Source organism: Borostomias antarcticus (assembly GCF_949987555.1).
Source record: "Borostomias antarcticus genome assembly, chromosome: 8".
NCBI classification, from domain to species: Eukaryota; Metazoa; Chordata; class Actinopteri; order Stomiiformes; family Stomiidae; genus Borostomias; species Borostomias antarcticus.
In genome coordinates this window covers 7386246-7409320 of record NC_140241.1, presented here as the reverse complement: position 1 = coordinate 7409320, position 23075 = coordinate 7386246, and the positions used below count along the sequence as shown (strand labels likewise).

General features: G+C 45.3%; 1 protein-coding gene across 1 annotated transcript; it reads left to right on the top strand.

Moving 5' to 3' along the window:
- Positions 1 to 1791: 1791 nt before the first annotated feature.
- slc6a20 (solute carrier family 6 member 20) lies at positions 1792 to 22026 on the top strand (the record flags this gene model as incomplete). Its single annotated transcript, XM_084442425.1, has 11 exons — positions 1792 to 1915; positions 5405 to 5545; positions 5795 to 5886; positions 6430 to 6657; positions 7373 to 7483; positions 7986 to 8227; positions 16010 to 16172; positions 20032 to 20236; positions 20619 to 20778; positions 21156 to 21321; positions 21859 to 22026. The coding sequence occupies 11 exons, from the start codon at positions 1792 to 1794 to the stop codon at positions 22024 to 22026; spliced, it is 1800 nt and encodes a 599-aa protein (XP_084298551.1).
- Positions 22027 to 23075: the final 1049 nt, after the last annotated feature.

The following is a 23075-nucleotide window of genomic DNA, read 5'->3' as shown; positions in this document are numbered from 1 at the left end:
GGTCCCTCTCTCGCGCTTGCGCTTGAGGGTGGATCTGTGCGGGACAAACTCCAACAGCCAGCCACGATAACAAAACTGCCAGCCAGGAGAGTAGCCTACAAAACTTTCCTAGATCAATTAACCTTATATTAGCAGCCAGATAATCGTGGTCATTTAGATACAGTAGGCTATTGCAGCTTCCATTTGTCATTATCCTCAGTCATCATGGCTCGTGCGCTAGGGGCGGGGGAGGAAGCAGGTGCAGCATTGACACATTCCTCAGCAATTGACCCGTCTCACACGTCGTGGTCTATCTGCGATTCATGCTTGTTTTTTTCCTGTCTTCTATATGACCTGCTAGAGACAGCACGAATCTTAATAAAATGCATATAAATACAGGGAATTACCTATAGGCTACATTTCAAAAGAAAATCTGGGCAATGACCCCCAAACTCCCGCTAGAAGAAGTGTCACCCCCAAAGTTAAAATCAAACCTATGCCACTGACCTCTAATGTATCACTGTCGCTGCTCTCAGTTCATTATATCGTCACCTTTTTAAAATAAGGGCTTAAGTCATATTTTCAAGTTTTTGAAAAAACACAGAAAATGAAATGGCCCAAGTCAACATACAGGCATAAGTTGAACCAGGCCATTCTTTTAAGAAGTAATAAGTATATATTATTATTATTATTATTATTATAATTATTATTATTATTATTATTATATTTTCTATTAAATTTGTATAGCTTTGCTTTGCAGTTTGCTTGTTTTCACGTATTTAAACTGTAGGGTTTATTTGTATTGAAGTTGTATTTTGTTCATTATTTATAGGCCCTAATGTAATTCCTTGGCATGGGCTTCATTGCTTTTTTGATCTTTTTGATTTGTTACAGTTAAAAACATCTCTCTTTTATTTAGCTCAAATAGTGAACAAAAGTGTGTTTGTGTGTTTACACCCATTGTCGTGCAGTTGACTTGGTGGGGGGCTCCAGGGGTGAAGCTTGGCTAGGGCACCAAATGTGCTAGGACCGACCCTGGGTGTGATGGTGTCATTATCTGTTTTAGTTAAAAAGTTGTGTGTTTTGAAAAATAAAGACTTGACAAGGCTTTAATCAACATTGTGATTTTTTTCTTATACTTTACTTACAGCCAACAAATACTGCTCATAACACCTCATAATCGTGTTACAATAATACAGTGCTGTCACAAAGTCATGCTGTAGCGTATTATTGATGTTTATAAGACATTATTCCATTTCAGAAACTTAACAATAATTATAATGGAATAATATGATACGTATAGCTCTCTATGTCTCTTTATAACTGGCTAAAGTTTAGTGTGTGCTGTGTAACCCAGGACTCTGAACTTGTAGCTACTATAATACTGTACATCCACCACTTTATATTAATTCATAAACCTTGTTATGTCATATATGATTATAAACATTTCTAAAGAGTTGTATAAAGCATTATAAGTGCATTATAATGTGTTGTAAATGTGCTTATGATGCATTAGACATTACCTTGATAGCTGCCAAACTGTTAAATCAAACATTTACCGGGGCTACGTAAACGCCAGCAATTAAAACGTAAGACCCTCCCTCTACAGCGGACGAGCTCATTAGAATATGCAACGGGCTTTTAAAACTCCGGACTGGGCCCTAGCAAAGGTCTCCAAACGCATATAAACACTTGCCACAGAACGCTTTCATTGGATTTGTTGCTATCCCGACAGGAGCGGCCCTTGGTATCTGTTTGTGGGTTGCTGTCAAGGTGCGGACCAGCAAGTTAACTTGGTTGCGAGGAGCAACGATGGAGAAGGACGGCAGAGCCTCGTGGGATAATCCCATGCAATTTGTCCTGGCATGTGTGTCATATGCAGTTGGACTTGGAAATGTGTGGCGTTTTCCATACCTGTGTCAAATGCACGGAGGAGGTAAGTGATGGCTTTTTATCTATCTGCTAAGGAACAGGTGCTATTGATTCGCCGCTTTCCTTAACTATAGCAGGTGGGTGGTGTCTAGTTCAAGGTTAGCACAGCTCTGTCATCCATTTACAGAAAATATGATTTTACACTATGGGGCCAGAGCACATGGTTAAACATCTCCGAAAACAGAGGTTTTGAATACCGATGTAAAGTATATGCTGTCTTCCCTCTGTCTCAAAAGTCATTGTGCGGGATTTTCAATTCATGCGTAATTACGCACCGATTGGTTTCCGAAATGTTGGCCGCACCAACAGCATCTGTCAGGTTGTTTATTCTAAAGTGTGGACCTGTATAACCTTTACATGCACATTTTAACTGTGCACTCATCAGTCTCTCTCATTGCAATGAAACTATTAATAAATATTCCATTTCAATTATCTCAGCTGATATTGTGGTACTTTTACTATGGTGTGAAACAATGAATCAAGGCCAACAATGGGATGAGGTGGAATTTAGAATAGCATATGTATGGTATCAAATCGTTCTTATTAGTCATATTTGTCAGTCTCCAGCCTGCTTGGGAAAAGGTAGGGATATAATAGTTAAAGGTTCTACCTATTTAAAGTGTTGGTACAGTACCATAATAAACAAATGTAAATGGAGTGTAAGAGAATAGGTTTAACACAGAGTACACTTGGTGACATTGGTACATATTTACTCTGTGTCCTGTAATGGCATGCTGGACTTAGAGTCGGCACATGAACTTGGACAAACATACAGTAAGGGGCCTAAGGTAAGGATGGGTCTTGTTAGCCCCTGGAATGTGGCCTGTATTGTTAAAAGGTCATATGGGATAACATAAACCTGACCTAACTCCATAGATAGGGGTTGAATATCTACATAATGCATGCTGGTCCCTAGTGAAGCTTCATTTGTGGATGAACTTTATTGAGTAGTGTCCAAAAATATTTTTTAAGGTTTTCCTTAACCGCATGCTTTCTTTGTGCAACAACCTGAAGGATCTAGCTAAGATTCACAGTTTTACAGTTAACTGAAGGCTATTTTTTCCAATAATCCCAACAATTCCAACTAATCCTAAAAAGATTGAATTAACTGTGTGAACAGTTTTAAGTGCACTAAGAATCAAATAAACATGCAGCATATTAGCACATTTAAGACATGAACTGTAAGTCTATTGTTTTTCTCCTACAGTATTTCACCAAATGTAGGCCTACCGCCCGGCCATACGTTTCTGACTCTCTATGAAATGTACCAGACAGAAGTAATTACTGTACCTGGAGGGCAGGCTGACCCTGTGTTTGGGTCAGCGAACAATGAGCATGTCCTTCTCTCCCCTTTTACCTGTAATTGTCCCGGACTCCAAACTAGCAGACAGGAAACCAGAGGGGATGTGTTCCATTGCCCTCTCAGCTCATAGGGCCAGTGACAGGGATTCACCAAATATATAAAATTCAATGCTTCTTTTGTGATGGTGGTGGTTTTAAAACCCTAAAAGGGCAAGGAAAGGGCAAGAAAGCTTTATGTAGATGTTTCGCAAAGTGGGACTTGGCTTTTAAAAGCTTACCAAAAAATATAGCTGCAAGCAGCAATGTGGGGGCCAAGCAGGACGCGCAACCAGTGCATCAAAGACAACAAGTAAAATACGCCATAGCCGCGTTCGAATCTCTACTGCGGTTTTGAAAATCAGGCATACGGTTCAGAATAAATGCATTTCCAGCTTTGACAGGTTGGTGGCGCTAGTTTGAGGTGTCGACAGACTTGGTGACAGGGGTCATGGGACCATCCCTGATGAGTGTGCCTAATGTGGTTATGATACATTAAAACGTTACTGAGATATGACCACACTTCCTGTTTGGCGGCTTGGACGCCAAATTCGATTGGCTGTAGCGGGGTAACGCCTTTGACAATCGAACTGAAGACTTTTGTGGATATTGGTCTAGAGAATGTGTACAGCCAGTTTCATGTAGATTGGTGAAAATCCCTAGGAGGACATACATTTTAAGTATTATAAGTTATATAAAGTTTAAATTTTTACACAAAATACATAATGGCGGGAAATCCAATTGGTGGAAAATGACATCATAGGGTGCGATGAACTCGGCATGAGCCAGGGATTCCAACGATACCTCCTTTTTGCAAATCGGTCACACGGGTCAAAAGTTGTGTGCCTAAACGCACTTCCAACTTTGACATGGTGGTGGCGCTAGAGAGTTCAAGCTGTCGCGATGACACTTGCTGACAGGGGTCATGGGACTGTCCCCGATGAGTGTCCCAAATGTGGCTTTGATACATTAATAATTTGCTGAGATATGACCCCATATCCTGTTTGGTGGCTTGGACGCCAAATTTGATTGGCTGTAGCGGGCGAACACTTTCGAGAATCGAAAATTCCTGTAAGACTTTTGTGGACATTGGTCTAGAGAATGTCCTCACCGAGTTTCGTGCAGATTGGTCGAAATTCCTAGGAGGAGATACATTTTAAGTGTTTTTCACAAAATCCAAAATGGCGGGAAATCCAATATGGCGGAAAATGTCATAGGGTGAACTTGGCTTGAGCCAAGGAATCCAACGGTACCTCGTTTTTGAAAATCGACCTTACAGGTCAAAAGTTGCCTGCACAAACGCACCTCCAACTTTGACACATTGGTGGTGCTAGAGGGTTAGAGCTGTGGACATGGGGTCTTGGTGAAAAGACTCAGGGGAAAGATCAAACTTTTTACCATACGGTTCTATGGACTGCCATAGACTCCCATGGCAGAAGAAGAAAGAAGAAAGAAAGAAAGAAAGAAAGAAAGAAAGAAAGAAAGAAAGAAAGAAAGAAAGAAAGAAAGAAAGAAAGAAAGAAAGAAAGAAAGAAAGAAAGAAAGAAAAAGAATAAGAAAAGGTACAAGAACAATGGTGGCCTACGCAGCTTCGCTGCTTGGCCCCCAAAAAGTATTACTGAAGCATTGTCCTCTTTACCTGGGAGGAGCACGTGGTAGATAACATCATATCCCATCATAATCACCACAGGCCCAAAGTCTGCCTCACAAAATAGGTCCCGTAGTTGCAAGGCAAGGCAAGTTTATTTGTATAGCACATTTCAGCAGCAAGGCAATTTAAAGTGCTTTACATGAGACATTAAAAGCATCAAGACAATGTGCAACACATAAAAGGTTGCAGCTACAAGACTAGAATAACTCAATTGGCGGCATTAGCCATTCCTACAGTGAACAGTGTAGAGTGTACAGTATGATCATCTGGAGATCTCTAACAGAAAGCAGAGGTCACAAGAGTGCAGACTTGTCTGTATCAGGAGGCCATGGGAAAAAGGCCCGTCTCAGGTGGAGGGGGTGTGTGAGCAGTTCTCTCTGTGTCATGTTGGGCATGGCGACCTCAGAGGAGGAAGCTAATATGCCTGTATGTCCCTACAGTACTTGCAACCATGCCTGCTTTGTTTAGTTCCTACATAGATGGTCAAATGTCTTGTGCCCATAGGTGGGTTCCTAATCCCCTACCTGATCATGCTGGTGTTGGAGGGTGTGCCCTTGTTCTACATGGAGCTGGCCATTGGTCAGAAGATGCGACTGGGCAGCATTGGAGCATGGAGCGCCATTAACCCCTACCTAGGGGGGGTGGGTGAGTGCTGACAGAAGGGAGTGTACATGGTATACATGTACATGGGTGCACACTGCTACCACATTCCAAATGCGGTAACAAACTCTGTATCTGTTATTGAGTGGTTATTAGCTGTTATCAGTTCTTACGGATATTAAGCAGATATTAAGCTCTTTATTTGCTTGATAGACTTCACTGCTAATGTGAACAAATAATTCAGTAGCATTTGCAGCAAATAACCTTTTTTAATGGCCTGTTTCCTTATTTCAGGTCTTGCCAGTGTTGTGACATCGTTGTATCTGTGTCTCTATTACAATGTCATCAATGCCTGGAGTTTCTGGTACCTCTTCCATTCATTCCAAGTGGGTCTCTCACCAAATTACCTTCATGTCTCACTGAGTGTAGTCTTTCATTTGGCATCTCCAGGAGCTGTCCGTTCTCTCTTTGCTGTCCTGTAACTCGTTCCTTGTTCTCTCTCTCTCTCTCTCTCTCTCTCTCTCTCTCTCTCCCTGTCTCTCCCTCTCTCTCTCTCTCTCTCTCTCTCTCTCCCTGTCTCTCCCTCTCTCTCTCTCTCTCTCTCTCTCTCCATCCCTCCCTCTCTCTCTCTCTCCCCATCTCTCCCTCTCTCTCTCTCTCTCTCTCTCTCTCTCCGTCCCTCCCTCTCTCTCTCCCCGTCTCCCTCTCTCTCTCTCTCTCTCTCTTTCCGTCCCTCCCTCTCTCTCTCCCCGTCTCCCTCTCTCTCTCTCTCTCTCCGTCCCTCTCTCTCTCTCTCTCTCTCTCTGTCTCTTCCTCTCCCTCCCCCTCCCCCTCTCTCTCTCTCTCTCTCTCTCTCTCTCTCTGTCTCTCCCTCCCCCTCCCCCTCCCCCCTCTCTCTCGCTCTCTCTCTCCCCACCCCACCACCACAGTCAAAACTGCCCTGGGCCGAGTGTCCCGTCAACAGCAACCTGACGGGGCCCGTGGAGGAATGTGCGCGCGCCTCCCCCACCGAGTACTTCTTCTACAGGGAGACCCTGGACATCTCCTCGTCCATCGATGAAAACGGCGGCATACACACGGGACAGGCGCTATGCCTCCTGCTGGCCTGGATGATCGTCTACCTGTTCATCGTCAAGGGTGTCAAGTCCACCGGAAAGGTGAGGAATATTTTCAGCCATCCCTCTGATGTAAATAAGTCCCCAGAGACAGGGATGATGGGAAAGGGGAGGGGGGTGTTGTGGCCAATGGCAGATCTACGGGACAGTTACAGTACAGAGCCACTCTAGATCCACAGAATGATTAATATGACTCAATACTAAACCACATGAGAGACTAGAGAGCAAAGTCTCTAGAGCCATACTGTATGCAACGGTGGGAGATTCTAGACAGCATATCAGCTTTCCTCTCTTGAACTGGGGATCTTGGTGATTTACTACTGCAGCTATTGACAAAAGGAGTTTGTCATCACATTGCATAACCGTCAACCACATGGAGGGCTGTTATCTCCTTGGCTCCCTACCTTCAGTGAACAGTGAAAAATATGGTCAATATGGACAATTAAAATAAATAATAATAATAATAATTCCTTGGCTTACTGTATTATGTAACTAAAGTGTGGGAGCCTCTGATGAAGTTCAGCAAGGCTAAAGGTGAAGAACACGGCATCAACCATGTCAAGTCTAAATGGTGCTCGGAATAGATCGTTTTCATTTAATCCAATTTGCTAATCCCAAAGTGGTTTTGGTGGTGATTCGATGCCTTCTAAGTGTTATGATGTGGGGAAAAGTGTGTCAAATCTGTACCAGTAAACAGTAATTAGTACACTACACACATTCATTTTGGACCCCAACCCCCCCGTCTGGCACCCTCTAGGTGGTGTACTTCACAGCCACGTTCCCCTACCTGGTGCTCATCATCTACCTGATCCGGGGGTGCACCCTGCACGGAGCCTTCAACGGGGTCAAGTACATGTTCACGCCAAAGGTATGCTGGGATTTGGGGTTTAAGGGCAAAGGGGAGGAGCTTGTTGTTTGAAGACAAATGCTTTTTGCTGTAGTGCGGCTTCTCTCTGAAGGCAGATGTAACTTGAGACTTGCGGTTAATGTAACATACAGTACACATTTAAGTTGCTATAACAAAGTAGGCATCTATGGCAACACTTTGTTTTATGGAAGGCACACTCTTAGCTAGCTGTCCCAAGAGGGGTGTCGCAGAATGCCTGGTGACGTTAATGAACTGGACTATTGTACCATGAACATTCAATCATGTGTCAGATGTGTGCCTTAGCCAACTCCATTGACTATTGTTGTTGTGTACAGCGCATAGAGTTGGGTACAGCGCATACAGATCTTGGACGACTTACTGACTTACTAGCTTACTAAAAGCTCCTCTTTGTGTGTGTGTGTGTGTGTGTGTGTGTGTGTGTGTGTGTGTGTGTGTGTGTGTGTGTGTGTGTGTGTGTGTGTGTGTGTGTGTGTGTGTTCAGATGGAGCAACTGGCTAACCCGACCACATGGATCAATGCAGCCACCCAGATCTTCTTCTCTCTGGGTCTTGGTTTCGGCTCCCTCATAGCCTTCGCCAGTTACAACCAATACAATAACAACTTTGAGCGCCAGGCCATCATAGTGTCCCTGATCAACAGCGGGACCTCCATCTTTGCTAGCATTGTCACCTTCTCTATCTACGGCTTCAAGGCCACCTTCAACTATGAGAGCTGCCTGGAGAGGTGAGGTTCTCCAGATTGAAGCATGTGTACCATGTTTGTGGTCGGGTGGATGGGTTGGTGGGTCACGGTTTTGATGCGTGGGGGTTATTTTAGTTGAAGTAAGTGACCTGAGTAACGTGCCCTGAAACATGACTTCACCATCTCATTGGGGACTTTGCAGAAGGATTTATTTATTTTTTGCGCTATTAGCCTTTCAGACGAGATCACTTTTGTCAAATTTGAACATTTATATACAAGCGGCATAATATATGCATATGAATTTTGGCGGTGTGCTCTGTCCGGGGGGCCCCCTGCCTTCCACCGGCGTGGAAAGCGCTCCACCGGCGTGGAGCGCGTTAGCAGGGGGAGGCAATCTAGGTGTTCCCCCCCCTCTGGGCCAAGCCCTTGGCCCAGAGAGCCAGGAAGGGGGAACGGCATCTAGCCCCCTGCCTCAATGACGATCAGAGTGGGCCGCGATCGGGAAGACGCTCGGAGGTAACTCAGCCCACTAAGACCGCCAAAGAGTGCCACAGGAGGACTGCTGTACATTATAGTCCCTGGTCCCCACGGGCCGACGCTTCGTGGGTTCCGCGGGAGATACAGCCAGCCTAGTGTCTCTGTGTCCATGGCGCCCACCACGGAAAGCCACAGAGACCAGCTAGCGGCTACTCTGGCATCCACCGGCTGACGCAGGTGGAATACCTGCAAACTACCCCCCAAAAGAACACACCAGCAACTCCGCGGCCCGCATGCGCAGAAGGGTTGACGGAGCGCTCTGACTGATGAGCCAGACAACATTTAATAGTGCACCAGCCACATGACCACCTGAATACGCAGTACCCCCCCAACCCAATGTCACAGTCCACTCATAGCTCTCTGGGCATCCAGAATGTGGAGCAGAACGTAGTGAAGTGAGACCATGCAGAGTCGTATTGTTTTAATGTGGTCTTGGCTAGACCGGCCCTCATGTATCGGGAGGCGGATGACAGGAGGGGCATCAGAGCTTCATTCAGTCCAGAACCGTCTGCCGAAAAAAGGGCAGACCAGGCCGGACGGAGCTCATCCGGGCATAAACGCGGAACTTCTGCAAATTAAACCGGGACAGCGAGTCAGCGATTTCTATTGTCGAGGCCAGGGATGTGCACGGCGCGGAAAATGAAGTTCCCCTGCACGGACAGCCCTGTGAGGCGGCGTATGAATTTGTTGATGAACGGAACGTTCGAACGACCATTGTTGATTATTGTAACTGTGGCCTCGTTGTCGCAGAACAATAAAATACGTTTTCTAGACCACTGAGGTCCCCACAATATTGTAGCGACTACGATGGGATACAGCTCCATGAGCGCCGTGGAGCTGGCTTGGTTAGTTTGTGAGGTCAGTTCGGTAGGCCAAGCGCTAGAAAGCCAGTTAATACCGAATATACCCCCAAAACCCACCGAAGGCGCAGCATCAGTAAACAGCCGGAGGGATGCCGAAGAGTCATAGCCGTCGTTGTAGAAAAATGAAACGCCGTTCCACCCGTCGCACAACTGGGACCAACCGGAGGTCCAAACGACAGCCCTCGTCTAAGCAGACCGGGTCCTGCAACCGCACGACGGACCGGGCCAGCTCGAGCAGCCGGGAAACGAATGAGCGGCCCTGCGGGATGACGCGCATCGCGAAGTTCAGATGCCCGAGCAGTGAGAGCAATTCCCGCTTAGTGATAACCAAACGCTCGCGCGCTTCACGCATGACGCACCGAACCCGATCCAGCTTATCGAGGGGCAGAGAGGCTTGCATTTCCACGCCATCCAGGAGGATGCCGAGAAACTCGAGCTGCGTGAGCGGGCCGATAGTCTTCTCGTCGGACAGAGGGACGCCCAGCCGGGAGAAAACGCCACGCAGGGCCGTGATACAGTGGCCCAGGTCGGCAGAGGGATAATCGACGAGCAGAAAATCGTCCAGCAGGTGGACAACGAACGTAGTCGGCAGTTATTCAGCAGGATCCAGCATAACGCCTCAGCGAGCGAGTCGAAAATCTTGGGGCTGCTCCGACAGCCAAAAGCCAGCCGAACCGGAAAATACATCAGGCCGCGCCACCGGACGCCGAACAAATGCCACTGCGACGGATGAAGGGGCATCACTTTGAACGCGTCCGTGATGTCTGCCTTAGACAGCCACGCACCTCGACCGGCCGCTGTAATTAGCTTAATCGCGTGATCGACCGACGCGTAGCAGAGGGGAAAAAGAAGGCAGGGGCATCAGGCTGTTAACGCTGGGAACCACGTCGTCGTGGGGGGCAGAAAGGTCGATAATCAACCGCTTTTTTACCCGAGTACTTACGAGTAGCAACGCCGAGTGGACTAAAGCGCGCGATAGAAACGGAGACGAGCTATACGGACCGATCATGAAGCCCTTCCTGACCTCCTTCTCCAGCAGCGCGTCCACCACCTCGGGCTCCCGAACAGCAGACAACAGATTTTTTACGTGTGGGAAACAACAGGCAGCCAGGCTAACCCCGCCAGAAAACCATGCACCAGTCCAGACAGCAAATAACCGACAAAACAACGATTTGTCTTTTCTCTTTTCTCTCTCTCCCTTTCTATTATTGACGAACGGAATGGACGAACGATCATAGCTGATAAAATTCACGGTGCACCGTTATTGCAGAAGAGAAGCGTTTCCAAGACCACTGAGGGGCCCCGCAAAATATAACAACGATAGAGAAACTGCACGTCGCGCATAACACCCTATCCATCGTCCAGTCGACAAACCGATCATGTCATGCACGCAGCATTATAATCAGGTGAGTAGTCTTTGAAATAACGCAGAGGGCTAAATGCGAAGAGCGATGCAGGATCCCAACGCAGCGTAAAATGACACATCCGACATTGAAGCGTGACCAGCGCAGCATACATCCCTTTTACATTTAGAAAGAAAAGCCCGTAAACCCTGCCCCAAACACCGCGGAGGAGCAGGCGACGAACGGAAATGGTGGAAGGAATAAGCACCGCGTTAAACCAAAACAGCCAGGATAGTCGCGCACACGCAGCAGGAACCTTGACGAACGCCAGCTAGTTAGCAACGAGCAGTATGCCTGTCATGCAGCCAGCGAATCCACGAACGAGCCGCGAGGGGAGGACTTAGATGAACCAAATACATAGAGAATCCACATAGCACGTCCACGCCCGAAACTGCAAACATTTCAATGGTGAATGCACCCGGCGAACATCGACAGTTGAGTAATGCGGCAGACGAGGCATGGACAACCTCCGACATCAGCGGGCCATGAATGAAACCCAGTGACCGGCGCGTAGCAATGCTTAAACGGACTCCAACGCAAGCTATGCGAGCAACTGAACCATACGCAAGTATGGCACGACGGTGCTACAGGAAGACGGGCACCTCGGCCTCGGAAACCGGCGCTCCACGACGCCACTAAACGGACCCCCAAACCACGGACCGGAGAGACGACGCGGGCAGAGAGGAACGCAAGAGCAGAGAACGCGGAAGCAGCGAGGACACCGCGGGCAGCAGGCAGCAAACGCACCAAATCACAATATGAGCACGGAACGCGAGCAAGACGCGGAGCAGCGAGCGCGCAGACACGAGCAATAGCAGGAATGGCAGCGGACGCCAGAGCAGAGAACGCGGAAGCAGCGAGCATGCAATGCACAACCAGCAGTAAAGGCAAGCGCGAACAATGACATGTTTTGACAGCTTAAATACATGCGCTCTAGTGAGCTGACCAATGCTATGACAGCTACAGTCAGCTGGTGCTGCGTCATGCGTGACTGATTAACCTCTGCTGACCCCCCCGGCCGTGACGTACGTGCCTCGGCTGAATTTGCGTCGGAGACTTCATTTATGATCATGTGCTGATATGGTGTGAGAATGACACTTTAAATGACTGGTATACTGTAGTAGGGTCTAGAACCTCACTTTTGTGACCATCCTCTGGCTAATGTGTTTTGATGATTTGAGATCTATCAACCTTTTTTTTATGTAGCCACCAGCCCCCTCCCAAAAATCCCATCATTTTTTGCCAGAGGGCCAAATCCAAAATACCTGCTGGCTCCATCTTGAAAATTTTACTTTTGAACCAGAGCACCTAGAATCCTGTATGAAGACACTTTTTCAAATAAGTCTACCATGAGGTATCAGATTCTGAAGTCAGTTTGACATTATGACATCATTTTGACACAGAAACCCAAGATGGCCACCATCCAGTAGAGTGAAAACATAACCTTTGTACGAGAAGGTAAGGTGTTTGGGGTTTGTTAAATCAAAGCATGTGTTGTTCTATGTTATATGAACCTGAAACCTAGAGACTATAATTTCCCTGATTGGCTCAGTATTGAGCTACAGTTGTTCTGCAGGCGTACCCTCGGCTACAATGGAAGTCAGTGGGGCCAATGAGATGTTGGAAAAAGTCCCAGCTCAGATTGTCGCGTGTCCGCAAATAACCCTATGGAACCAGCAAATAAACATAACAGTGTGTGACGATGAGCACTACGAGCGCTACAAGGGGAGTGAGCTAGGAGATGTACTCATGGCAAGAGGAGTTATTGCCGAGGGCTCCGTCAATCATCATCTGAGAGGCGAGCATTACAGGCAAGGCAAGTTTATTTGTCTAGCACATTTCAGCAACAAGGCAATTCAAAGTGCTGTACATGAGACATTAAAAGCATCAAGACAAAGTGCAACACATAAAAGGTCATATAAAACGAAACGATTAGAAGTGGAGGATGCGTTGCTTGAGGCTCATGTATGAGACGCTCATGAGTCAGCTGGTAAAGGGAAGGCTCTGGCTGATGAGACGAGGGAGAACCTTGAGATTCTGAGAGATACCAGTCAGATACCAGTCTCTCCCTGCTGCTCATGCAGCATTGGAGGATGATGCTGACCTCGAGAGTCTCCTCACCAACCTCTTTATCGAAGGTGGTGGCCAGTGACATGGCAGACTGCTGGGGGGACTTCCTGTCCATGACAGATGCGCTCATGCAGAATGTGCACACAGTCCATATCTGCAACTGGGATGAGTGTCAGGGGGTGGGATGAGTGTCAGCTCTCTGCGCGCCATACTGCCATAGATGGTATGGGAGGCGGCTGCCTGACCTCTGGGCAATACTGACAGCCCTCCCTGCTCATCAGCAGTCCTTCGTAATGACTTCACTCAGTCCATTACAGGCAAACCCTTCTCCAACATGGCCTGGGACGTGTGGATCGCGTGCACCATGAACAAGGGTTAGCAAAATGAAGTCTGGCTGGTTCTCCATCCTCCAGAATGAGGAACAGCCGCTGGTGCACTCCAGAAATGTGAACACGCCCATGCCTGCCTCTGATGAGCTCATTGCGGACTTCAACTCAGCCCGTGCTGTGGGAGAGGAGAAGTTGACCAGCTTCTTGCGAGACCGGATGTTCAGTAAGAATACCTCCCTCCATGTACCCGTTTCTCTGAGCAAATGCTTAACGTTTGCCAAGGGGCCATGCACGGAGAAGCCCAAGGAGGAACTAGTCCTCCATGGGAACAGTGAAAACAAGCACCAGGGGAATGCTATGCCATGCCAAGCATGTAAAAATAATCAGATTATGATATATTTCACAGTAGAGCATATTGAGACTGATAATATTACACCCTGTGCTTCCAGTCTCTGAAAAGCACATTTATCATAGTTATTCCAAGCATTTACAGGTGCCCTATTGACTTCCATTGTAACTCACTGAGAGCCTGCATGAAAAACTGCACCCACTGTAGCTCAATACTGGAACAATCAGTGAAATTATAGTCTCTATGTTTCAGGTTCATGGTAGACAGACCACAAATAGGGCTAAATGTCCAAAATAGCACACTATTTATAATATAAAATACACAATTTCCGTGCCTTAATATCGATTTTAATGAACTCTTCCAAGAAAGGTAGTTCCTAAAACTATCACGTTGCAGAGTTTCAAAACGACGAACAATGAGCCCTAATAGCAGCCAAAACTTAGCAACCTAGCTAGCCATGAACGAAGTGGAGCCTACCTTTGCTGTGCAACTGCGAGTTGCAAAAGTGGTGACGATAAACCAGGGTAGGCTACAGGGCAGTATAGAACAACTCAAAATTGACATTTCCATTTTTCTTTAAGAGAAACTGTAATGTAACCAACAGACGGTTGGTTATGCAATGGAACTAGCATTTTGACAGGCAGAGATAATTGGCGCAGTAATATTGAGCATAGAACGGTAAAGAGGCTTTGCCCATGGTATATCGTGAATATTCAACGGCTCTTAACCAATCAGATTGCGAGGTCGGAACTACTCGTTGTATAATTCTAATTTTCTTAATTTTTCACAGAAGCTGACAGTTGATGCTGACAGACGTAGTGGAGCCAATGGGTTACATGAAAAAGTGTCTTCATACATGATTCTAGGTGCTTGGTTCAAAATTAAATTTTTCAAGATGGCGCCAGCAGGAATTTTGGATTTGGCCCTGTCGCTACCCGATCTGCAGCTCTACCCGATTTGCAGTGCGCATGCGCTGCAAATGGACAGTCCGATAGTCAATGGACAGTCCGATAGTCTTCTCTCTCAGTTTAGCTCCAATGTTAAAGAACGACAGTCCTTGTAGTTTGTACGAATGGACTCGCCGTATTTAGCCACTAGTAGACAGCACATGCGCACTGCAAATCGGGTAGATGCTGCAAATCAGGTAGTGACAGGCCCCCTGAAAAAAAAAAAAAAAGCTGGGATTTTTGTCAGGGGGCTGGGGGCTAAATTTTTAATAAAAGGTCCATAGAACTCAATTGAAAATCAAAACATGTTAGCCAGAGGATGGTCATAAAAGTGAGGTCTAGACCCTACTAATAAGTCAGTAAGTAAGTAACTACATTATTTGTGGTGGAAACAGTTCAGGTTGTGATGCTAGCATGTTAACATAGGCTGTTGTCATAGGTGATGATAAGACACCGCAGAACGAACCACAATGGAAAATCACATATGGCTAATGATTCAAAAGATCAGTTATTGCTTAGCTATCTCTCATCACATATTTGTAAAGCATGTTCAGCTATACGTGTTTATAACGTTGAGTGCCTTTCTTATCTGAAAGGCACTCAAAGCTGAGGCTTATATTATAAGTTCTGTTTAAGATTGTGATGAAGGCTAGCAACCTTGAAAAGCCTCCACAAAACAAGGGAAAGTGGGCTGTAATCTGGGCAGCTTTCCAGCTTCCACGTAAGGTACAGTAAGGCACATAAGGTCTAGTAGTGTTCTCTGTTCTGTCACGTCACCCTCTCAGTTAGGTGACACCTGGGTGTGCCACTATATGTGTGCCATCCACAGCACTATGCTAGAGCAGTGACTAAGCTCCCAACCCATGCTATGATGAAGCAAAATCCATCCACCACCCTCCTTCTCCAACTCTCCTTCTACAAGGAAGCCATTGTATCCTTTACTGGAACAAAAGCCCATCAAAGGTCTTCCAGCATAGAAACAACACAGCACTCTCCAAGTATGAGCTCAATATATTCAGGATGTTATGATCTGACATGATCTGAATGAGGCTGCTATGATTTGACGTTATCTGAAGCTGCTTTTTATGACTGGGTTCGGGTGTATTTGGGTGTATTTATTTGAGAAAAGTCATGGACAATGTCTCTAACTATTAACAAGCAAAGTAGATGAACTAGGAATGCAACTCTTCTGACTTGCTGTATTAGGCCAATACTGGCCTTGACTGAAACCTTGATGCAATAAAAAAAAAAAAGTGAGAAATTCAACGGCATCAAAGCAAAGAAAGACTGTCAGCTTTCATGTGACTGGGTTTTCTCCTCCTCCAGAATCCGTCTGTTGCTCCTCAACACCTTTGATCTGGCAGAGGACACCATCAACATGGAGAACGTCAACTACTGGATGACTGAGCTGAACCGGACCCACCCAGAGCAGTTTGCCAGCTTGGCGGACGGGTTGGAGCCCTGCGACCTGGAGGCTGAACTAGAGACAGTAATGTCCTCCCTCAACCTTTCTGTAGCTTCCTCCAGTAACATGTGAGACATGTGAGGTCTTTAACAAGGCTTTATTCCAAATCAACCCACGAGAACTGGGTGTAAAAACAATGAGAACAGAAAAAAAAATACAATAATGATTCAAACAGACACAATAAGCTAACTTAACATTGTAAAATGTTAACACATCAAAACAGCTAATTTTATAGAAATATAACATACCTTGTAGGCTGCCTAATAAAACTAGGGGCTAAATTATTGACCATCTTCTTTCCTCTATTTAGTATGATTAAAATTCTTCCTTTGACTGTCTTATTTCGTTTTGGTATATTCAATCCGAATACACAATCAAACTGACACAAGGTAACCAACACTACTGCTATTTTAATTTGATACTTTGATACTAGCAAGGGCTGTTTACTTTATTAATTATAAGCAGCAAAGATTAGTACCACCTCTGGACCACAGACTGGACCACAATACATTCTACTGACATGAGGCAGTTACACTTTCATCTCTGTCCTCTTGGCAGACGGTCATTAAACCGCTGTGCTACACAGTGACAGTATATGTTACTGTGCTGAGGAATCCATTTGAGATCTGATACTACTGGACAAATTAGATTAGAATGTGGTAATGACGTTGTCCACCAGTACTCATGACACTTGACCTGCAATAAACCCTTACTTACAGTGACAGTACAGTAAGACACATGGGTGATAATAAGATTTACCCATCACTTATGACCTCTAGCCATCCACAGAGATGTCCTTGGCTTTCTGCCAAATGCTATTGTAAGAGGAGATTATCCCAAATGTCTCTTCGTGTGGGTTTAATCAAGGCAGGCGGACAACCGGACTTGAATGCAGTTATGTTTCTTTATATCACAAAAAGCCGGGCACTCGTATCCACATGTCCGTCTCACATTTTTCTCCCTTCCTTTTTCCTTTTCCCCGCACATGCGCACAAGTCATCCCCCAAAATTACCATTCAATACTAACAGGAATTGTCATCCAATATAACAACACAACTCAGTCCCACACTATCATTATCTGTACAAAATAAATGCATTTCACAGTGAGACACTGAAAACAATACATCATCTCCCACCGTAACATAAATCTTCACAGAATCTTTCAGTGATGGTACAGTACCTATGTCATCTTTATTTGGCTCCTGACAGTCGAGGTGGTGGTGAGTTTTGGAAGGTGCTATTGTTCTGGTTAGGAACTAGAAAGTACATTTCCTGGAGAAAATGTGAGGTGGGCTAGCTGCCGCAGCCGGACGCATCACCTACTGCTAATACTAGCCTACTGTAACTAACTATTGTAATATACTATACACTACGATACTACTACTGTAATACAACTACTGTTAATACTACTATAACTACTATAAATATAAAAACGACTATAAATACTACCGCTTGTACTACTAGTACTAGTAGAAGAAAATAGGAGTATACAACTTTTAATTCAAGCAGGCTAATGAATGAATGAATGAACTATGAGGCCCATATCAGGATATAGAGTAGATTTTCGATTCCTGAGGAATCTTAAAGGAGTAGTAAAGGGAAAATGCATGTTTAGCCATGTTTTAAGGTTGCTTATGATCATATACAATGGTTCAGATCAAAACGTTGACAAAACTAGCACTTTTGAGAAAGTCTGATAATTGCTCTACCACATTAAGGTCATACAATGGATGTGGGTGGGCACCTTGAAAAATCATTCAAAAACATGTTAAACTCTCAATTTCAAAGACAAGAAGCTCACCGAGGGGGTAATTGGTGTCCGTTGGTGTTCTGACATCAAATTCGTACGCAAAATATGAATCCTGTAGGGTTTTATTGATCATTTTATGAAATCCATTGACTTGTATTGAAGCAACCTGTAGATGTGTAGATCAATCCACAGAGGGGATTCAGGAAGCGGAACTACTTACGGTAGCTATTGTTATTGTTTATGTTGCTAGGCTACCTAGTTTGCGGAAGTTTACACACATATGTGCTGCTAAATAGTTCTAGGCTAAATATTTAAAAAAAAGCCTTTCCAGATGAACTAGAATCTTACTTTACGGCGAATTATGTCAGAATGCCAACTAACACCTCGGTGAGTTTCTTGTCTTTGAAATTGAGAGTTTAACATGTTTTTTTGAATGGTTCTTCAAGGTGCCCACCCACATCCATTGTATGCCCAAAACGGTGGTAGAGCAATTATCAGACTTTCTCAAAAGTGCTAGTTTTGTCAACATTTTGATCTGAACCATTGTATATGATCATAAGTAACCTTAAAACAGGGCTAAACATGCATTTTCCCTTTACTACTCCTTTAACCCATTCCTCATGGGCAATGGCCTCCAGTTCAGTAATATTCTTGGGTGTGCATTTTGCAACTGCATTCTTCAAATCCCACCAGAGATTTTCTATGGGGTTCAAGTCAGGCAACTGTGATGGCCACTCTAGAATCTTCCATCTCTTCTTCTGAAACCAAGCCTTGGTGGACTTTGAGGTTTGCTTGGAATCGTTGTCCTGTTGGAAGGTCCAACGACGCCCAAGCTTCAGCTTCATCACAGATGGCATGACATTTCTCCCTAAGATGTCCTGATACTTGTCCTGATGTCCTGAATCCATCGTCTCCCCCACACGCTGCAGGTTTCCAGTGCCAGAGGCAGCCAAGCAGCCCCAGAGCATCACTGAGCCACTGCCATGCTTCACTGAAGGCAGGGTATTCTTTTCAGCATATATGCTTCATTCTTATAGGTATACAGGTACTGCATTTGTAATGCGCTCCCCATCCAGTTGTTACACTGGCCCAGAGCGCAGCCCGAAAGGGAGAGGAAAGATTGCACAAAAAGGGAGGACAGTACACAAGGACAGTCTAGCACTCAAGCACACAGTGTGGGGGAAAAAAAACTCACACAAACAACTCTCACACACAACACAACAGCAAGTGAACCTAGGAGTCCGTTATGGTGAACAAATGGGTTTTTAACAATCCTTTAAAAGTCCCTACGGTGGGAGCAGACTTGATTCTTCTTCCTCCAGGCCTACCGCTGATCCATAGGCCCGAAAAGTTCCAGTTTTGTTTGAGCATATTGGAGCTGACTTTTCTTGTGCTTCTGGGTCAGTAGTGGTGTACGTCTTGGAGTCCGGGCATAGAGCCCTTCAGTGGTCAGTATGCGCCTTACTGTGCAAACTGAAGCCGTCTGGGGAGGCAGAGAGAGCCGTCTCATTATAGGTCAGATAACGTATGAATTTGTAATTAGCAACTCAAAAGTAAGAGTGGAGCGCCATTCGTTTGAATGGTGAGCATGGTTGTCATGCATGGTCATAGCCTATCACTAACTTGAAAACTATACTTTTATGAAATGTGTCAATATTTGCAAATCACCAACTGCCACCACTCTAAAAACATCACATTCATTCCACCAGCAATTTCAATGGTATAAAAACTAACAATAAAACTTAAATTACTAAAACAAAAACTATTAAAAAAATAGGCGCCTAAAAATCTGAATGGATCCCCAAAACAGCTAAACATCCTGAACACTTTGAGTTTGAATGAAGTTTGAATGAAGTTTCTAGCACAAAGTAGGCTATGAAGAAAAGGGACAAAACATTTTTGCAAGCAAGCCCACCTACTACCGTGGTACAGGGTTCTCTGGGATTTGCTAGTGCGGCAAAGCTGGAATGAAATAGACGTACAGTAAGTTACCTAACTCTAATGGAACCAGACGAATCAGTCATGGAAAACTGAAGAGAAATAAAGCAAAACAGATACAAAACATCTCTCTCCCTTTCTCCCTCCCTCCCTCCCTCCCTCCTTCCCTCTCTCTCTCTCTCTCTCTCTGGCCAGGCTGTGGAGGGTAGCGGACTGGCTTTCATCGTCTACAGCGAGGCCATTACGAACATGCCGGTGTCCCAGTTCTGGTCGGTCCTCTATTTCTTCATGCTGCTGCTGCTGGGGATGGGCAGCATGCTGGGGAACGTCACCGCCATCATCACGCCCCTCCGGGACTTCAAGATCCTGTCCCAGAACATCAGCAACGAGACCTTCAACGGTGAGAGAGGCGCATGGAGTCGACTCGGCTCTAGAGGGGAGCAGTATGCTTGACTGATGTACAGTATACTATCAATGTAAAATGACTATATGTGCTACAACAAGGGAATGTCCCCATTGGGGATTATTCAAGTATTCTATCAATCTATATCTAAAATAATAATAATAACAATCTATCTGGATAATTTCAAAACAGCCCCAATATTTCTCACTGCCCACCCCCATAATATCCTATAGCCAGTCCTGGTTGGGGAGGCAGAGGGGAGGGTGTTGGGTCAGGGAGGGTTGAGGATAAATGTGCTTGCTCCATTACGGTAGTCTACGGTAAGCACACCTCAAACGTGATGTGCTGTTTTGGTGCGTTGTGGTGCTGTGTTTTCCAGGTGTGGTGTGTTTGTTCTGTCTGCTGCTTGGCCTGGGCTTCACCACTCGCTCTGGGAACTACTGGTTCACCATGTTTAACGACTACGGAGCCACCTTCTCCCTCCTCTTTATCGTGCTCGTCGAGATTATAATCGTCAGCTACATCTACGGCATTAGGAGGTGTGTGTGTGTGTGTGTTTCACAGTGCCTACAGCATGACTATCACAATGTTAGCGCATGATCCGAAGTGGAGACTTTGGTCTTTTGTCTCATGTATCATTTTCTAAACCTTTCAAGCTTGCAGCGCTCTGAATAACATGATTAACAAAATTTATTTTTATTTTGTAAAAAAAATTGCACAGAAAATCAGTCAAGTTAAAAAAAAAAAACTTTCTGACAAAGTGTAATTTGAAACTAGAATATGTGTCCCTGCAGTGTCAGAGCTACATAAAACCAGCACTGTAGTAACATTGGCCTTTTATCTTGTGTATTATGTATCACTCATTTTGGAGGCTTTGAAAGGCCCCCAAATGATTAATTCTCTGACCCCTCCACAGATTTGAGAAGGACATTGAGGACATGCTAGGTAAGCGGCCCAACTGGTACTGGAAGATCATGTGGGTCGCGGTCAGCCCAGTCCTCCTCATCGCCCTCTTCATCTTCTACATCATCAACTACATCCGGGGAGGCACACCAACCTACCAGGCCTGGGACAAAGACCTGGTACTCGCCACCTTAACTTGAAGCTCAGTATCGCCCATTATCACTCACTGTATGACTAAGCAATAACCCCGTTTTTATTCAATTTAATTAAAATCTTTCTTTAGCCAGGGAAGCCCATTGTGACCAGGGTCTCATTCACAATGGCGCCCTGGTTACAGCAATCAGCAAATAAGCAATACAAAAGATTTTCCTGTCTCGCCAAGAGTTGAACCCTCCCTCCTTTCCTACAAAGGTCACTGTGGGGTTCTTGGGAGTGTGAATGAGTTCATGACCAGCCTAAAGCACTGTCTTTTAAACAAGGTTGGCTTTCTGCCAAATCTTGCTTGTCTGGAGCTAGTTTACATAAGTCATCTGTCCTCAGGTCCTGTCCTCAAGTCTTGCATAGCCAGACCTATCTCTACTGTCAGCATTCACGTAGTCTGGATTGGCCGACTACATCACGCCACTGATTGGGCAGTAATAAAACGAATGATAAGGCTTATCCCCAAAACGTACATCCATTGAGTCAGCCTATCTGTTCTGTGTCGTTTCCCCCAGGGTAAGTCTGTAGTGGTGGAGTATCCTCCCTACGCCCAGGCCTTCATCGGCCTCCTGCTGGTCTCCTCCGTCAGCTGCATGCCTCTGTACGCCCTGTATGTCTACTGCAAGAAAAGGGGGCGCACAGACAGGAAGAGAGGGTGCACCGTCAGCTCTGTGTCTGCGTAGGGGGCAGCATGCCAGGCAGAGCTGAGTCCGGGGCACCTGACCCGCCAACCGAGGCCCACCACTCATCTCACCAGAGGTCGTCCCTCAGCACGGAGGACATCCACCACGGGCTCACCCAAGTCAAACGCCTCTCTCTCTCTCTCCGGTGCCGGACTTACCCACCAGTGCCCATATGGTAACTGACAGGTCTGTTTATAGATCTAGTCCTCTTTTGACATATGTCACTCGCTGGGTGATGGTGATTTTGACCTTTCTGTATTCTGATCATTACTATCAGTATTATTCTAGGGATTCTGAGCAGGGCTTAGAAACACAAAATCCAAAAGAAAATACACACGTTGAAGAGTGACCAATGCATCCCTCAGTGGTTCATTTGGGTTGTATTTTTAGCTGTCAGCACCAGATTTGTCCAACATGTCTGGCGTCCATTTTGGGGGGCCTTTAAGCACCCATAGAAAATCACATTTGTAAAATGTAATGTTTATTACATTTCATTCTTATTCAGTATTTTATACATTAGTTTACTAAATGATCATAATATGAGTCTGTACTGTAAATCACTTAATGAGTTGTAAAATGTCTAGAAATACTAGACAGATGTTCAAACAGTTATTTACACAGCCTTGAATTGGTGACACATTAAATGCAGAGCAGCAGTGCATACAGTACAATGAGGTGAACGCATTTGGCATGACGGCTAAAGGTCTCACAGGCCTTTTCTCTATGTTTCTCTGTTGTGTGAGAGTAGGGATACTGTGTCCTAAAGGGGCCTTTTCCTCCCTGGGTACTGTAGTAGTTTTTTACTGCATCTAAAGGGCTTCCATAGAATCTCTTATTCTGTCCCTCACATGTGACTTAGAGTGTAGTACGCCCTTGCAACTATGAGCTGTACATATTCTTAAATAAATGTTAGTAGGCCCACTCTATAAAGCTAATACTTGGAAAGCTATAGCTATGTGGTACTGTGCCAAACATGTTTTGATATTGGCAGAAATGTGAATATGAACCATCTTAATCATTTACAATATTGTGAAAAAAATCTGTAAATA